This window comes from Dipodomys spectabilis, unplaced genomic scaffold (assembly GCF_019054845.1).
Source record: "Dipodomys spectabilis isolate Male_0828 unplaced genomic scaffold, ASM1905484v1 ptg000039l, whole genome shotgun sequence".
Taxonomy (NCBI): domain Eukaryota; kingdom Metazoa; phylum Chordata; class Mammalia; order Rodentia; family Heteromyidae; genus Dipodomys; species Dipodomys spectabilis.
In genome coordinates, this window is record NW_024870716.1 from 3,582,482 (window position 1) to 3,595,000 (window position 12,519).

A 12,519-nucleotide genomic window follows, 5' to 3' on the forward strand; every position below is an offset into this window, starting at 1 on the left:
GCTGGGTGTTTCACAAAGCTTTCCATTTTGCTTAATCTCTTTAAGCATGAAAAAAGTTTTCCCCCCTTTTTCCTTAGGTTTGTCATAGTAAGAGTGGAGAAGTAAATTCTGCTAAAGTGGCAAATCTGGTTAAAGCCTATGTAGACAAATACAAATATTCACGGAAGGGGAGCCAAAAGAAAACTGTGGAAGAACCCATGACTACTGAAAAAAACATAGGCTGAAATGGGGAGAGCTGTAAAGGACATTGCCAAGACACCTGCCAAGTGCAATTCAACATGTACCCTTACCTGAGAATCATAACTGTGACTGAAATCTGGTTTTGATAAACATTATTTTTTTTAATGTAGAATATAATGTTTTGTTCTAAATAAATATAGTTCTGCACTGCAATTTCTTTAACCTCTCCCCTCAAATAAAGCAAATTCAAGGGAAAATAAAGGGTTTAATGGAATGTGCATTTTTACTAGGATTGTGTTATAGTGTGGATACTAGAGGATGTACAGCTTTTTTATTGAAATCATGGAGTGCATAAATTAGAAACTTCTAAAGAGCACTGGTTTTGGAAGACAATACATATATATATACACATATATATGTATATATATTACATTTATTCTGTCAAGCTATAAAGTGTAATCTTTATGAATTTAATTATAGAAAGTTAAATAATGTATTACCATTAAAATATTTCTAATATTAATAGACCAATTGCAGGGTTCCTAATGTGTATTTTTAAAGTACATATCTGAAATAAATTGCTTAGATAGCAAACATCATCACAATACTAAAATTTAGTGTTCACAACTTTGAGCCCCTCTTCCTGTTGTATTACCAAATAAAGCTTCTGCTGCTTGGTTTTCTTTGTGCCTTTTTTCCCCCAGTTGAGATGAAGCAGTTTGATTTGCTAGATTGTAATTTTGGCAGTTGAAAATCTGTTGAATTTATAGAAGACTCATTTTGAAAATTTTTGTCTATTCAGAAATTATGTTCTCTTGACCCATCCGAGATGATAAATAATTTGTTCCCGTTAGATAGTTGCTCTTAGTGGGGACTCTTCTCCTTCCTTGGGACTAAGGTAGAATTTCAAAACTTACTTCACTGGCTTCAGGTTGATGTTGTTCTGTCTATAATCACTGATGGACTGTTATACCCATTCGCGATGTCTTCAAATGCTTTATGATAAATGAAATTAGTGGCTATCAACTATGTTGTAGAATTACAGACATTAAAACTTTTATTTGATAAAAGGAGAGGAAAATTAAGTAATGGAGTTTTATTTAGGTTTTCAAAGACCAAGTTTTTGGGGGGTTTTTAGATGTTAATTTTTATGAAAGGTAAGTTTAGGACCACTATTTCATTTCTGGAAAGAAAAAAGGAATTCTTTCATGATAAACTGTCTTTCATTCCAGTAACAGTTTTCAATAGATACCAAGTAACTGGGAAGATGTTAAGATAATATATTAATGGATCCCAGGTAAATATACACCTCAGTGAGACAGACCCTTTTGCTAGAGCAATATTCTGTAGACTTGTGCTTTCTGAATTAATGATTATGTTGGTTTTTTGTGTGTAATATTTTCCTGGTGCTAGCTTTGATAGGTGGAAATACTTTGAAATGTTTCTCCCATCTGTGGTGATTGTGCTAGTTAGTTAGTAAGCTATATTAGGTAATGATTCTAATCCTAAAAAAATTTTTCAAATCATTTTTGATCTTCATTCTACATTTCTGGGCATTTGTATATGGTATTTTACTGATATATATTTTAAATTAAAGTATGTTTAGATTATGATGGGGAATGAAGTTTAGAAGTCTGTTTGGAAGTCTGTTTCTCTTACTAAGACATAAAGACAGCCTTTCAGATGACCAGCCCACATCTTTTTATTTGTTCCAGATCAGAACCTCAAAAAAAATGATGGTGTGAACTGCCAGTCTTTGAGTTAGTGGTAGTTCGGAAATTTGATGGCAAACTGCTGTTTCTAAGCTGATGAATGTGTGCTTTTCTTTCATTTTCCTTCAGAGACATTTGAGAATTGAATGATATTTGAAAATAATCTTTGTATTAGGTTTTGCAAATAAACTCTGGGGTTTTGAAGAAATACTAGGTGGTATTTTGAAGAGTTGTGGGCTCATATCTTTGGCTCTCCAGAATTTCCACCATTCTTAAAAATAGCAAGTTTGTTGTGTTCTGTATCTGGGCTGTATTTACAATAGCTCATGAAGAATGTTAACTTGATTAGAACTTGAACTTTTAAAAAGTGAATTGGTGCATGCCTTGTGTATTTTTTTTTTTAAAAAAACAATTTGTTGCTTTTACCTTCCTCATTCTTTTTTCTTTTTCAGAAATTTGCGTTAATTTTGCATGTATCCAAACTTTATCAAAAGTAGTTTAGAAACTGCTATAAACTATAGAATTACAGACTGCTCATTTTCTTCAAGGTTTGGTTATGATATTGATCTTTGGAACCTTGACTCTTAATAGCCACATTGGCTGATATTTTAGGCTTTTGACATGCCTAGAGTTTTGAGACTTAATAGTAGGTACCCATTACTTCAATATTCCAAAACGCCTATGATTGTTGTCATGCTGGTCATTACCACATGTTCTCCATTACATCTTTCTTAAATGCCCACAAATGTGTACTGCTTGAATGTTTCATCCCAAAATGCAGCTTCAGAAGCACAGTGGTTGGGGCAGGGTCTAAGAAATTGTAGTTTGAGGTTGGATGGAGTGCTGTCTACTGAAACAATACTCTGAAGCAAATATGTAGTGTGTAATATTTTCTAATAAATTCCTTTGTTAAACAAAGTAATGTCTTTAACATTTTATTAAGTTTCCTGAGAAATGATGACTTTTGCATCATTATAATACTTCCCAAATGTGTTGAAATTTATCTTGAATTCATACCAAAAGAACTCATACCAAAAGCTTAGGTATCAGGTCACATTTTCACCATTCAGTTTGTAAAGCAAGTGTAGAGATGGTTTTGAGCATATATTTTAATAGCGTTTTCCCTAAGTACCTGATCATTTTAGGCAGTTAGAGAAATCTTAGTTTATCAGGAGATGAATTGAAAACAACAAGCAGAATCACTTGTAGTCCTACTGGAAGTGACAGCGTTTAATACTGGCCACCCAGCCTGTGGCCGTGCCCTTACCTTTCAAGTTAGTGAGAATATTCTGTGTTCACAAAAGGTAATACCGTGACTTTTAGAGGACGTATAGTATTTTGTTACACAAATACACTCTTGATTCAGTACTGGTGGGTATTTTTTATAAAATACCAGTGACTTTGTAAATGCAAATTTTATTAACATGTTTATATTGAAATGTGTATAGATAAATCTTTGTCCATTTCTGATTGTTTGCTACTTGGGAATAATTCCTAAAAAGTCACAGTATCCTGGTTAATCAGTAAGTTTCCAATAAAAATTTAAAATAGAAATATTTATTGTGTACTAGAAAAATCTAATCATTGGCATAAACTTGTTTTCTTAAGCTGATTTTTTTTTTCTATCCAGAGAGAACTGCCAGAAATTTCTTCAGTGCATTTATAAAATTTTTGTGTGTATGTTTGTTTTTTCTTGAAAGTTAATTGAAGATAAGAGTCTGTGGATTTTCCTGCCCAAGCTGTCTTTGAAATGAGAGAAACAGCCTCCTGAGTGGCTAGGATTATAGGTGTGAGCCACCAACATCTGGCTACAAAACTGTTTTTTAAAGTTGTAGGAAAATAGAGTTCATAGATCTTTGTTCCAACATGTAAGTTATACTCTAAATTGTTCTGTATATTACTCTGTAAAAAAAAACTGAGGATAGACTGTATCAGTATTCACAAACATGCTGTTGCATAGTGGCTAGGTTCTGCTTCTCTTTAGATATACCATTTAAGTTAATTGTAGGTTTTAGTTACTAGAAACTGATAACAGAGAAATATTCCTTCAGTTTTGGTGTATTAGTTCACCTTGAATTTTAGGATTGTACATGATAACTTGAATAAATGCTGCCAATTTGTTCTCTGAAAAGAATATATTAATTTGGTTCTCTGCTTGTAGTCCATCTCTAGTCCTACCTTAAAATATGGTACTGAGCTGGGTGCCAGTGGGCAGTGGCTCATGCCAGTGATCCTAGCTACTCTGAGGAAAGCTAAGATCTGAGGAACAAGATTCAAAGACAGCCCAGGTAGGAAAGTTCATGAGAGACGTACCTTCAGTTAACCACCAAAAAATCCAGGAGTGGAGCTGTGACCCAAGTGGTAGAACACTTGCCTTGAGCAAAAAAGCTCAAGGACAGTGTGCAGACCCTGAGTTCAAGCCCTGTGATCAGCATCAAAAAAAAAAAGTACTGATCACATGGGATCAGCCTTGTTCATAAGATTTTGGTGTTCATCGGACTGACTGTACTGTGTGTCAGGAATTCTTTATATTCCTCATGTATTGTCAGGATTGTGCCCTAGAGAATAGTACAGTAAATAGCCCATTCTTCTGGTCACTCTGAAGCACTTATTATTACCTCAATTTATAAGTCCCAATTTATAGTAATTATTTTTGGGAAAATTGAGATGCATTAAGGATTAACAGTTGTCTAGTGTTTTTGTGCATTATAGTACTTGTGTTTGTTATCTGGAAGCATGAAACCTTTAGTCTTGAAACCATCCTTAATTTCTTTCCTCTTCTCACCTGATTTTCATTCTCTCCAGACAACTGCTTTCATCTGTGTAAAGGCTTCTTTGTGCAGCAAAGTGGGCTGGCTCTTGAGTTTGCAATCTTAGTACCATTTGCCGTCTTTTCATAGTCTTAACTTTGCTTGTGTTGTCTGTAGACACTTGTACACCCAGTCATCCAGAAGCAGTTTTGCTTATGCTGCCATTACTTAACAGCTAGTGTCAGGATGGAGCTCTGTGCATGAGAAGAGTGAGGGCACAGTTGTCACCGTGGAGCTTCATGTGGCTGCAGTGTAAAAAGGCACAGCCACAGTATATCTGTGGGTGCAGAGAATGGGGCCGTGAGGTGGACTCGAAGCATGGTTAGAGCAGGGCCCCTGAGGTAAGATTGTTAGCTTGAACTGTTAAGTCCAGCAGTGAAAATATACAGCCTTCCACCTAGCAAGTGCAAGGCCCTGGGTCAAACCCAAGTATCTTCCCCCACCCACCAAAAAAATCCATAAAACAACAAAGGAGCCAAAGGTGGGTATAATAAAAAAGGATGAGTTTGGGAGAATGGTAGGGGCAAAAAGTCTCTGGCATGAGATGGCCTGGTGACGCTGAGATGTATGTATGTATGCAGTGTGCACTTGGTTTCCGGGTGATGGCTCCAGAATGGACTGTGAGGAGGAAGTATGAGCACTCGGGCTGCAACGTTAAGTACTTTATTTTGGCCACAGTGTCACCCAGCTCTTCTTAGAGATGCTGTCTTTTTAAACTAAGCATATTCACCTTTATCTTGCATTTTGGGCCCTATTTGGGAGGCATGCTGCACTTTTACAAATTTAAGGCCAAGGAAAAGGCAGTAGTAGGTCATAATTTAAATACCATTGACCGTAGTGTGGACCTGCATGAGAGCTTGTCAACTGAGCTGTGTAATGCATGCATGGGAATGAAAACAGTTCGTTTTTGAAATTTAATTTTTAAAGTTCTTCTGAATTTTGGCTGTGATGGGTGCAAGCTGTAATAAACTGCAAATAAGGCAGGCCGACTAGTTTCTCAGGCAGTGTTTTCTGCAAAGTAAAATTATCTGAGAAGATCCAATTTGTGTTTTGGAAAGATTGTTTAGATGTTTAAGGGGGTTTGGAAATCCAGCTAAGTAGTAGGCTGCCTGACATTCGTGACCCCATGTTTGGTGTCCCTGAACAGAAAAGCTGAACAGAAAACCAGAGATTTGGTAAAATTGGTGCTCAGCCTTACCAGTTAACATAATTTTGTTCAGCTGATTATAATGCTGGCAGGAAGAAAATGATCAAACACTAGTGGTGGGAATGCAGATTTATATGATTTTGTTGATAGGCTATTTGAAGATACACATAATAAGCCTTAGTTTCTTGGTCCAGTTTAAAAAAAAATGGGCAATTAGAGGAAGGTTGTTCAGATAATCTGGGAATGTGAAGGAATAATCAAGCAATTACTGAAAATGTTTGCAGAGGAAAGATACTCTTCCTGCAATACTAAATAAAAGATACAGTACCCTGTCTTTAAGAGAATTTCAGAAGGACCCAAAATGTAGAGCAATGTGCATCCTTCAGTGCTTTTCTTTAACCTCCCTATTTGTTATGGAGCAAAAATGGATCAAAAAAGTAGAAAGTGGGGAAAGGAGTAAAGGCACAGCTAGAGAGCTGGATCCCGCCTTACTTGCCAGGTTGAGCTGTGCAGGCCTGTGTCCGATGGGGAGGAGCATGGCCTCATGCTTGTGTTCAGGATGGGCACCAACTGGCTTTGTGGCCTGAAAATCCTGACACTTGTCAGGATGTAACTCCCAAGCCATCAGCTTGAGCACGCCCCTCCTCGTGCTGACCAATAGAGAGGAGGGTGTCTAGCCTTAGTGGGGGCGATGCTTTAAAGCTCACAGGGAACCTAGCTCCAGTGGTAAGTACTGAGCTCTAGGTAAGTACTGAGCTCCAGTACTTACCTATGGAGTGGACTAGCCCTCCCTTGCAGAGATGCTCCAGGGGCTGAGTGAAGGACAGATGAAATTTCCCCAGATTCAGGACTGCTTTTCTCAATTTCCTTGGATGAGGAGGAAATGAAATTTATCCAGTGGCTTTTGCACCAGCTGCATATTTAGGATGACTTGGAGGGCTTCAGACAAGGCAGTGTGCAGACCCACTCCTGATCCATATCCTGGATTGGTATATTTTAGATCTAAGGTCTAATGTGCAGCCAAGAATCAAATCACTTGGTATCTTTTTTAGATCCTCGTGGATCACAGCTCTATGGTTAGAGGAATGTAATTAGCTCACAGCTTATATTTAAATCATTTGAATTCTCTGTTTGCAGAAGCAACAACAGCACCTGAGATGCACATGTGCACACACACATCTTTTATAAAGCTTTTTTTTTGGGGGGGGGGGTTCCAGTCGTGGGGCCTGAACTCTTCAGCTAAGGCTAGCGCTCTACCACTTGAGCCACAGCGCCACTTCCGGCTTTTTTCTTTTTGCTTATGTGGTGCTGAGGAATCGAACCCAGGGCCTCAGGCATGCAAGGCAAGCGCTCTACCACTGAGCCACCTTCCCAGCAAGCTTTCATCTAGCTTTACATAATATTAAACCCTAGCTACATGGGACAATAACATCTTTTGTAGAAAGACATTTTGCATAATTACAGTAGTTGAAGGTACAATCAAACTTTCTGGGGGAAAGGGGTTGTGAGGCTGAGCGCACAACCTGGGCACTGTCCCTGAGCTTTTTGGCTCAAAACTGGTGTTCTACCATTTGACCCACAGCTTCTCCTGCCTTTTTGCTGGTTAATTGGAGACAAAATCGGCTAACTCCTGCCCAGGCTGGCTTGGAATCATGATTCTCATATCTCAGTCTCCCAAATAGCTAGGATTACAGGTATGAGCCACCAGTGCCTGGCCAAACTCCCCCCCCCCACACACACACACACCCCCCATGCCAGTGTGCCAATACACAGGCTGAACTCCAGGAGTTGAGTTTGTGCTTGGCTTTCTTAGTTGATGCTCTACTGCTTGAGCCATGACTTCAGCCTGGGTTTTTGCTTGCAAATTGGCGGTGGAGTCCCATGGCCTTTGCTGCCTGACCTCAAAACTTGATCCTCTGGATCTCAGCCTTCTGAGTAGCTAGGATTACAGGCCTGAGCCACTGGCACCGAGCCTAATTCTTAGAGGAACCCTCTATTGGGATGTGTGTGCTTTTAATGTGGTAGGGAAATTGAACTCGACCTAGCTTGCAAGTCAAGCTACACTTCCAGCCCCCCCTTTGCTGTAGTTAGTTTTAAATAGGGTCTTAGAGCTTTTGACTGGGACCTGCTGGAGGCCCAAATCCTCCTATCTCCATCTCCTAAACATTTGGGATTACAGCATGTGTGGCCACATACAGTGCAACAAGTTTTTATTCATTTCTTGGCTGGGAAGGTGGCTCAGTGGTAGAGCGCTTGCCTTGCATGCATGAGGCCCTGGGTTCGATTCCTCAGCACCACATAAGCAAAAAGAAAAAAGCCGGAAGTGGCGCTGTGGCTCAAGTGGTAGAGCGCTAGCCTTGAGCTGAAGAGCTGAGGGACAGCGCCCAGGCCCAGAGTTCAGGCCCCACGACTGACCAAAAATTAAAAAGTTTTCATTTCTTGCCTAAAGGAATTGGGGCGTTCAGAGTTGGCACCGTAGCATTGCTTTTTCTGAGCCACATTCACCAATCTTTCCTTTCGTCTAGTAGCCAATTGTATGTCCTCGGCTCTTGCAAATCCAGTCTGGGTTACAGTTGGTAGCAAGCACCGAGTACTGCCTTCCTGCTGAGAGCTTGCTGTTCCCCTCCTTTGCCTAACCCGGGAAGGTAAGCTGTTACTGAGGTCACAGAACTGGAACAAAGCGAACTTAAGGGCCCTTGCCAAGGCCACGGTTGTGCCGGAACCAGAGCTCCCTCTTCTCTCAGCCATCATCTCCTAGTCCAGCTGGCCAGAGTTCCTTTTGCTTGTGAAGTACCAGCACCACTTCTCTCTCAGCCTACTCAGCAGTCTGTCACTAGAAACAATAATCGTTGTTTATACTGGGACTTGAACTCAAGGGTCTGGGCACTGTCTTATATGCTTAAAATGGGTGCTCTACCACTTGTTGGTTTTTGCATTAATTGGAGACAAAAGTCTCAGGTTTTCCTGTCTGGGTTGGCTTTGAACCTCAACCCTCAGATGTTGGCCTTTTTTTTTTTTTTTTTTGGTCGTGGGGCTTGAACTCTGGGCCTGGACGCTGTCCCTCAGCTCTTCAGCTCAAGGCTGGTGCTCTACCACTTGAGCCACAGTGCCACTTCCGGCTTTCAAGTGGTTTATTGGAGATAAGAGTCTCACGGACTTTCCTGCCCAGGCTGGCTTTGAACTGCGATCCTCAGATCTCAGCCTCCTGAGTAGCTAGGATTATAGGCATGACCACCAGCATCTGGCTAATATCTATTTTTATTTCCATTATATATCTATTTTTATTGTCTCATTACATGAAGCCCTTATAATCAGTCAGTGAGATGCTACACCTTTACTAGTTTCCTAGTTTGCCCTTCAGATTTCTAAATGAGTCTTTTACTTCAACTAACATTAAATGCTTGCTCTTAGCAATGTAATTCCTACATATCACATCGTGAACAAGCTTTACAGCAGAACTCCTTTGAACAAAACAACCATGTCTTGCCTCATTTCTACCATTCCTTATCCCTTTCCTTGTGTCAATCTAGTCCCAATGGGCAAAAGAAAAGCAACTTATAAATATGGGGAAGCCATACTGAAAAGTAATTATGCGTGGCATAAAAGGTGCTTTTGATTGGAATTTGAAACAAATTTATGCAACAAATGTGCTATCTCCATATGAAAGTGGTTGTTTTGTGCATGTTTAAAAGCGTGCTTTTTGTATTTAATTTTTTTGTCGGTAGTGGGGCTTGAATGCTGGGCCTGGGTGCTGTCCCTCAGGCTCTTCAGCTCAAGGCCAGGGCTCTACCTCTTGAGCCACAGTGCTTCTGATTTTCTGATTGGTTTATTGGAGATAAGTCTCCCAGACTTTTCCCACCCCGGCTGGCTTTGAGCCTAGACCCTCAGATCTCAGCTTCCTGAGTAGCTAGGATTACAGGTGTGAGCCCCCCCTCCCCCCCACCCCTCCCGCACCTGGCTTTATCATTATTCAAATCATACCAATTTTTATCTAAAATGAGAATCAGATTTCCAACGATTGCCAAAATCGTCTGTTTCAGGCAGCCACCTTGTAAGGTTGAATTGATTGAAGGGTCAGCCTGGTCTGGTGTCTTTCATTACTTAGACCATTTGAATCATTAAGTGCAATCCCAACAGTCAGGTTCTCGCCAAACGTGCAGTCCCCAAGATTCCAAAGCTCTCAAGCAAATGTGTTACACACTGATTTCCAGATTACACTTCATAAAGAGCCCTTTTGTATTTATCAACATCAGTATCATTGTTTTTTGTCTGAAAACCTGTCATTTTGATCTGGGGTATGTTTGTGTATTTGTGAAAGTTGTGCTAGTTAATTCTGCCTGTAGTCAGTCATCAGTCCAAAACCTCCCATCTTTGAAGATTGCTTGGAACTATTAGGCCTGTCAGATTTCTAATGGCCAGGTTTGTTTTTTTTTTAATGTAGTTGTACAAAGGGGTTTCAATTCCTAAGTCAGGTTATGAGTATAATGTATGTTGATCAATGTCCCGCCTACCCATTCTCCCCCATTTTCTCCCTCCCATCCCTGTTCAATTTTTACATAATGCACATCGAATAACCTCACCCTTCCTCCATTTGTCATAGCCAGTTTGGTCTCATTAAAAGACATTTCTCCGGCTGGGAAGGTGACTCAAGTGGTAGAGCACTTGCCTTGAGCTGAAGAGCTGAGGAACAGCGCCCAGGCCCAGAGTTCAAGCTCCACGACCCCCCTCCCCCCCAAAAAAGAAACAGGGCTAGGGAAGTGGCTCAGTTGGTAGAGTGCTTGCCTCCCATGCATAAGGCCCTGGGTTTGATTCCACAGCACCATGTAAGCAGAAAAAGCCAGAAGTGGCGCTGTGGCTCAAGTGGGTAGAGCTCTAGCCTTGAGCTGAAGAGCTGAGGGACAGCGCCCAGGCCCAGAGTTCAAACCCCACAACTGGGGGGGGGGGAAAATCTCCATGAAAGTCTTGCTACTTTCCTTATCAAATGAAACTTCCCAATCTTCTAATTTTATGCCTTTTAGTAATGTTTGTAAGGTTTCCCCTCTAACAGAAACTTGGACAGTGGCCGTGTGGCGTTGGGAGTCTTTGATGGGTTAGCGTTTGAGCAGACATGGCAAGCAGACTTGGGGGTGACATGCAGTGGGGGATCAGCTCAGGAAAGAATGGACAAGACCTCATCTCAACCAATGGCTAGGCAAGGTAGCACATGCTTGTTAGCTATGGGAGACACACCAAGAGGATCCCAGTGCAAGTCTACCTATGCGTTAAAGACACACAGAGCCAACACAGAAGGAGAGCCGGCATTGTGTAGTCAAGCTGCTGTCCAGCAAGTAAAAGTAGTTACATGTATTAACGTATTTACAAGGCTAGATAAATATATCTAAGATAAAAGCATGTTTCAGGCTGAAATCCCTAAACTAAGGACTTACGGTCTACTTGTCAAAAGGAAATTATTTGTATACCTTAGTCTATGACCTGGACTTAGCCTGTTTTTGTTCCTACTCTGCACTGCTGGACCAGTAAGAACAGAGGAATCAGACATGTGACATCTAGTTACAGGCAGCATTAGAGTTACGAGTGGCTGTAATTGGTGTTAGCTGTGTTCCTTTCACTGCCTGCTTTGGGTGCCTTGTGGACCTTATGTTAAACTGTTGATGTAACTTTTTGTGTTCCCAAATAATGTACAGTATGGCAGTAAGTCAAATCTCCCCCCCCCCCCCGCCTTTTTTTTTTTAGGCATGGGGCTTGAACTCTAGGCCTGGGCGCTGTCCCTCAGCTCTTCAGCTCAAGGCAAACACTTCTACCACTTGAGCCACAGTGCCACTTATGGTTTTCTGAGTGGTTTATTGGAGATAAGAGCCTCATGAACTTTCTTGCCTGGGCTAGCTTTGAACCATTATCCTCACATCTCAGCCTCCTGAGTAGCTAGGATTACTGGTGTGAGCCATCGGCACCTGGCTCCTTGGGTTTTCTTTTACCTTACTATATAGTACAATGGATGCAGGAGCAAAGTGCTAGGTGCCAGGTTAGTCTTATAGCTCCTCTCTTGCATCTTAGCAGTTTGGTGATCAAGAATATGTTTACTTGGTATTTAAAACTTTAATCATGGTGATTAAGATCAGGACAGAAGTGACTTATCCAAAACACTCGTTTTAAAAATCAGTTTTATTGTCATTTTATGGTTAAAAAAAAACATACATGGCATGACTATAAAGTAATGAGACAAATTTTCATGTATAGCTTGGATTACTGAGTCTCATTAATATATAGTCACATCCTGTCTCAATCTTGGAAGAAAAATATGCCTTTGCTATACGATTATCAATTTTGTTAATTAAAATTTATTAAGTGCCAACAGAGCACTAGGCACAAATATAACACAGAATTGTACAGTCTCTATGTTGTAGACTATATTATTTACATAGAATTCTTAGAGATAACATTAAAGCAGGTATTTACAGAACTTCAGACAAAAATAACAATACTGGAAGTCAGCAAGTTTCTGTCTACAAGGAGCACCTTTTCATGAGTCAGGGTTGTGCAGAACTCACTGTGCATCGGCACTTTAATTCCATTAATTCCCACCAAGTCCGTCTTATTCCATTATAGTTACATAAAGCTGTCAGAGGAAAAAACCTAAGTGGGAAGCCATAAACTGGTTTCATTAGGTCCA

General features: G+C 40.5%; 2 protein-coding genes and 1 long non-coding RNA gene across 7 annotated transcripts in view; 2 read left to right on the top strand and 1 right to left on the bottom strand.

Moving 5' to 3' along the window:
* Nucleotides 1–1,305, top strand: part of Scaf11 (SR-related CTD associated factor 11) — a 69,867-nt gene extending 68,562 nt beyond the window's left edge. For 4 of the 5 annotated variants that reach the window (XM_042677551.1, XM_042677550.1, XM_042677552.1 and 1 more), the window contains one exon: nucleotides 78–1,305. In XM_042677551.1, coding sequence (XP_042533485.1) covers nucleotides 78–224 — 147 coding nt within the window. In that variant the 3' untranslated portion in view covers nucleotides 225–1,305. The remainder of the gene's footprint in view (nucleotides 1–77) is intronic. The other variant, XR_006147138.1, reaches the window with a different exon arrangement.
* A 2,321-nt stretch (nucleotides 1,306–3,626) lies between these two features.
* Nucleotides 3,627–12,519, top strand: part of LOC122106255 — an 11,032-nt gene continuing 2,139 nt past the window's right edge. Inside the window, exon 1 of the long non-coding RNA XR_006147139.1 lies at nucleotides 3,627–3,760. This is a non-coding gene — a long non-coding RNA (uncharacterized LOC122106255). The remainder of the gene's footprint in view (nucleotides 3,761–12,519) is intronic.
* Nucleotides 11,993–12,519, bottom strand: part of Arid2 (AT-rich interaction domain 2) — a 157,888-nt gene continuing 157,361 nt past the window's right edge. The window contains exon 21 of the mRNA XM_042677548.1: nucleotides 11,993–12,519. This exon is cut by the window's right edge and continues 2,463 nt beyond it. The gene's annotated coding sequence lies outside the window, so the exon portion shown is untranslated.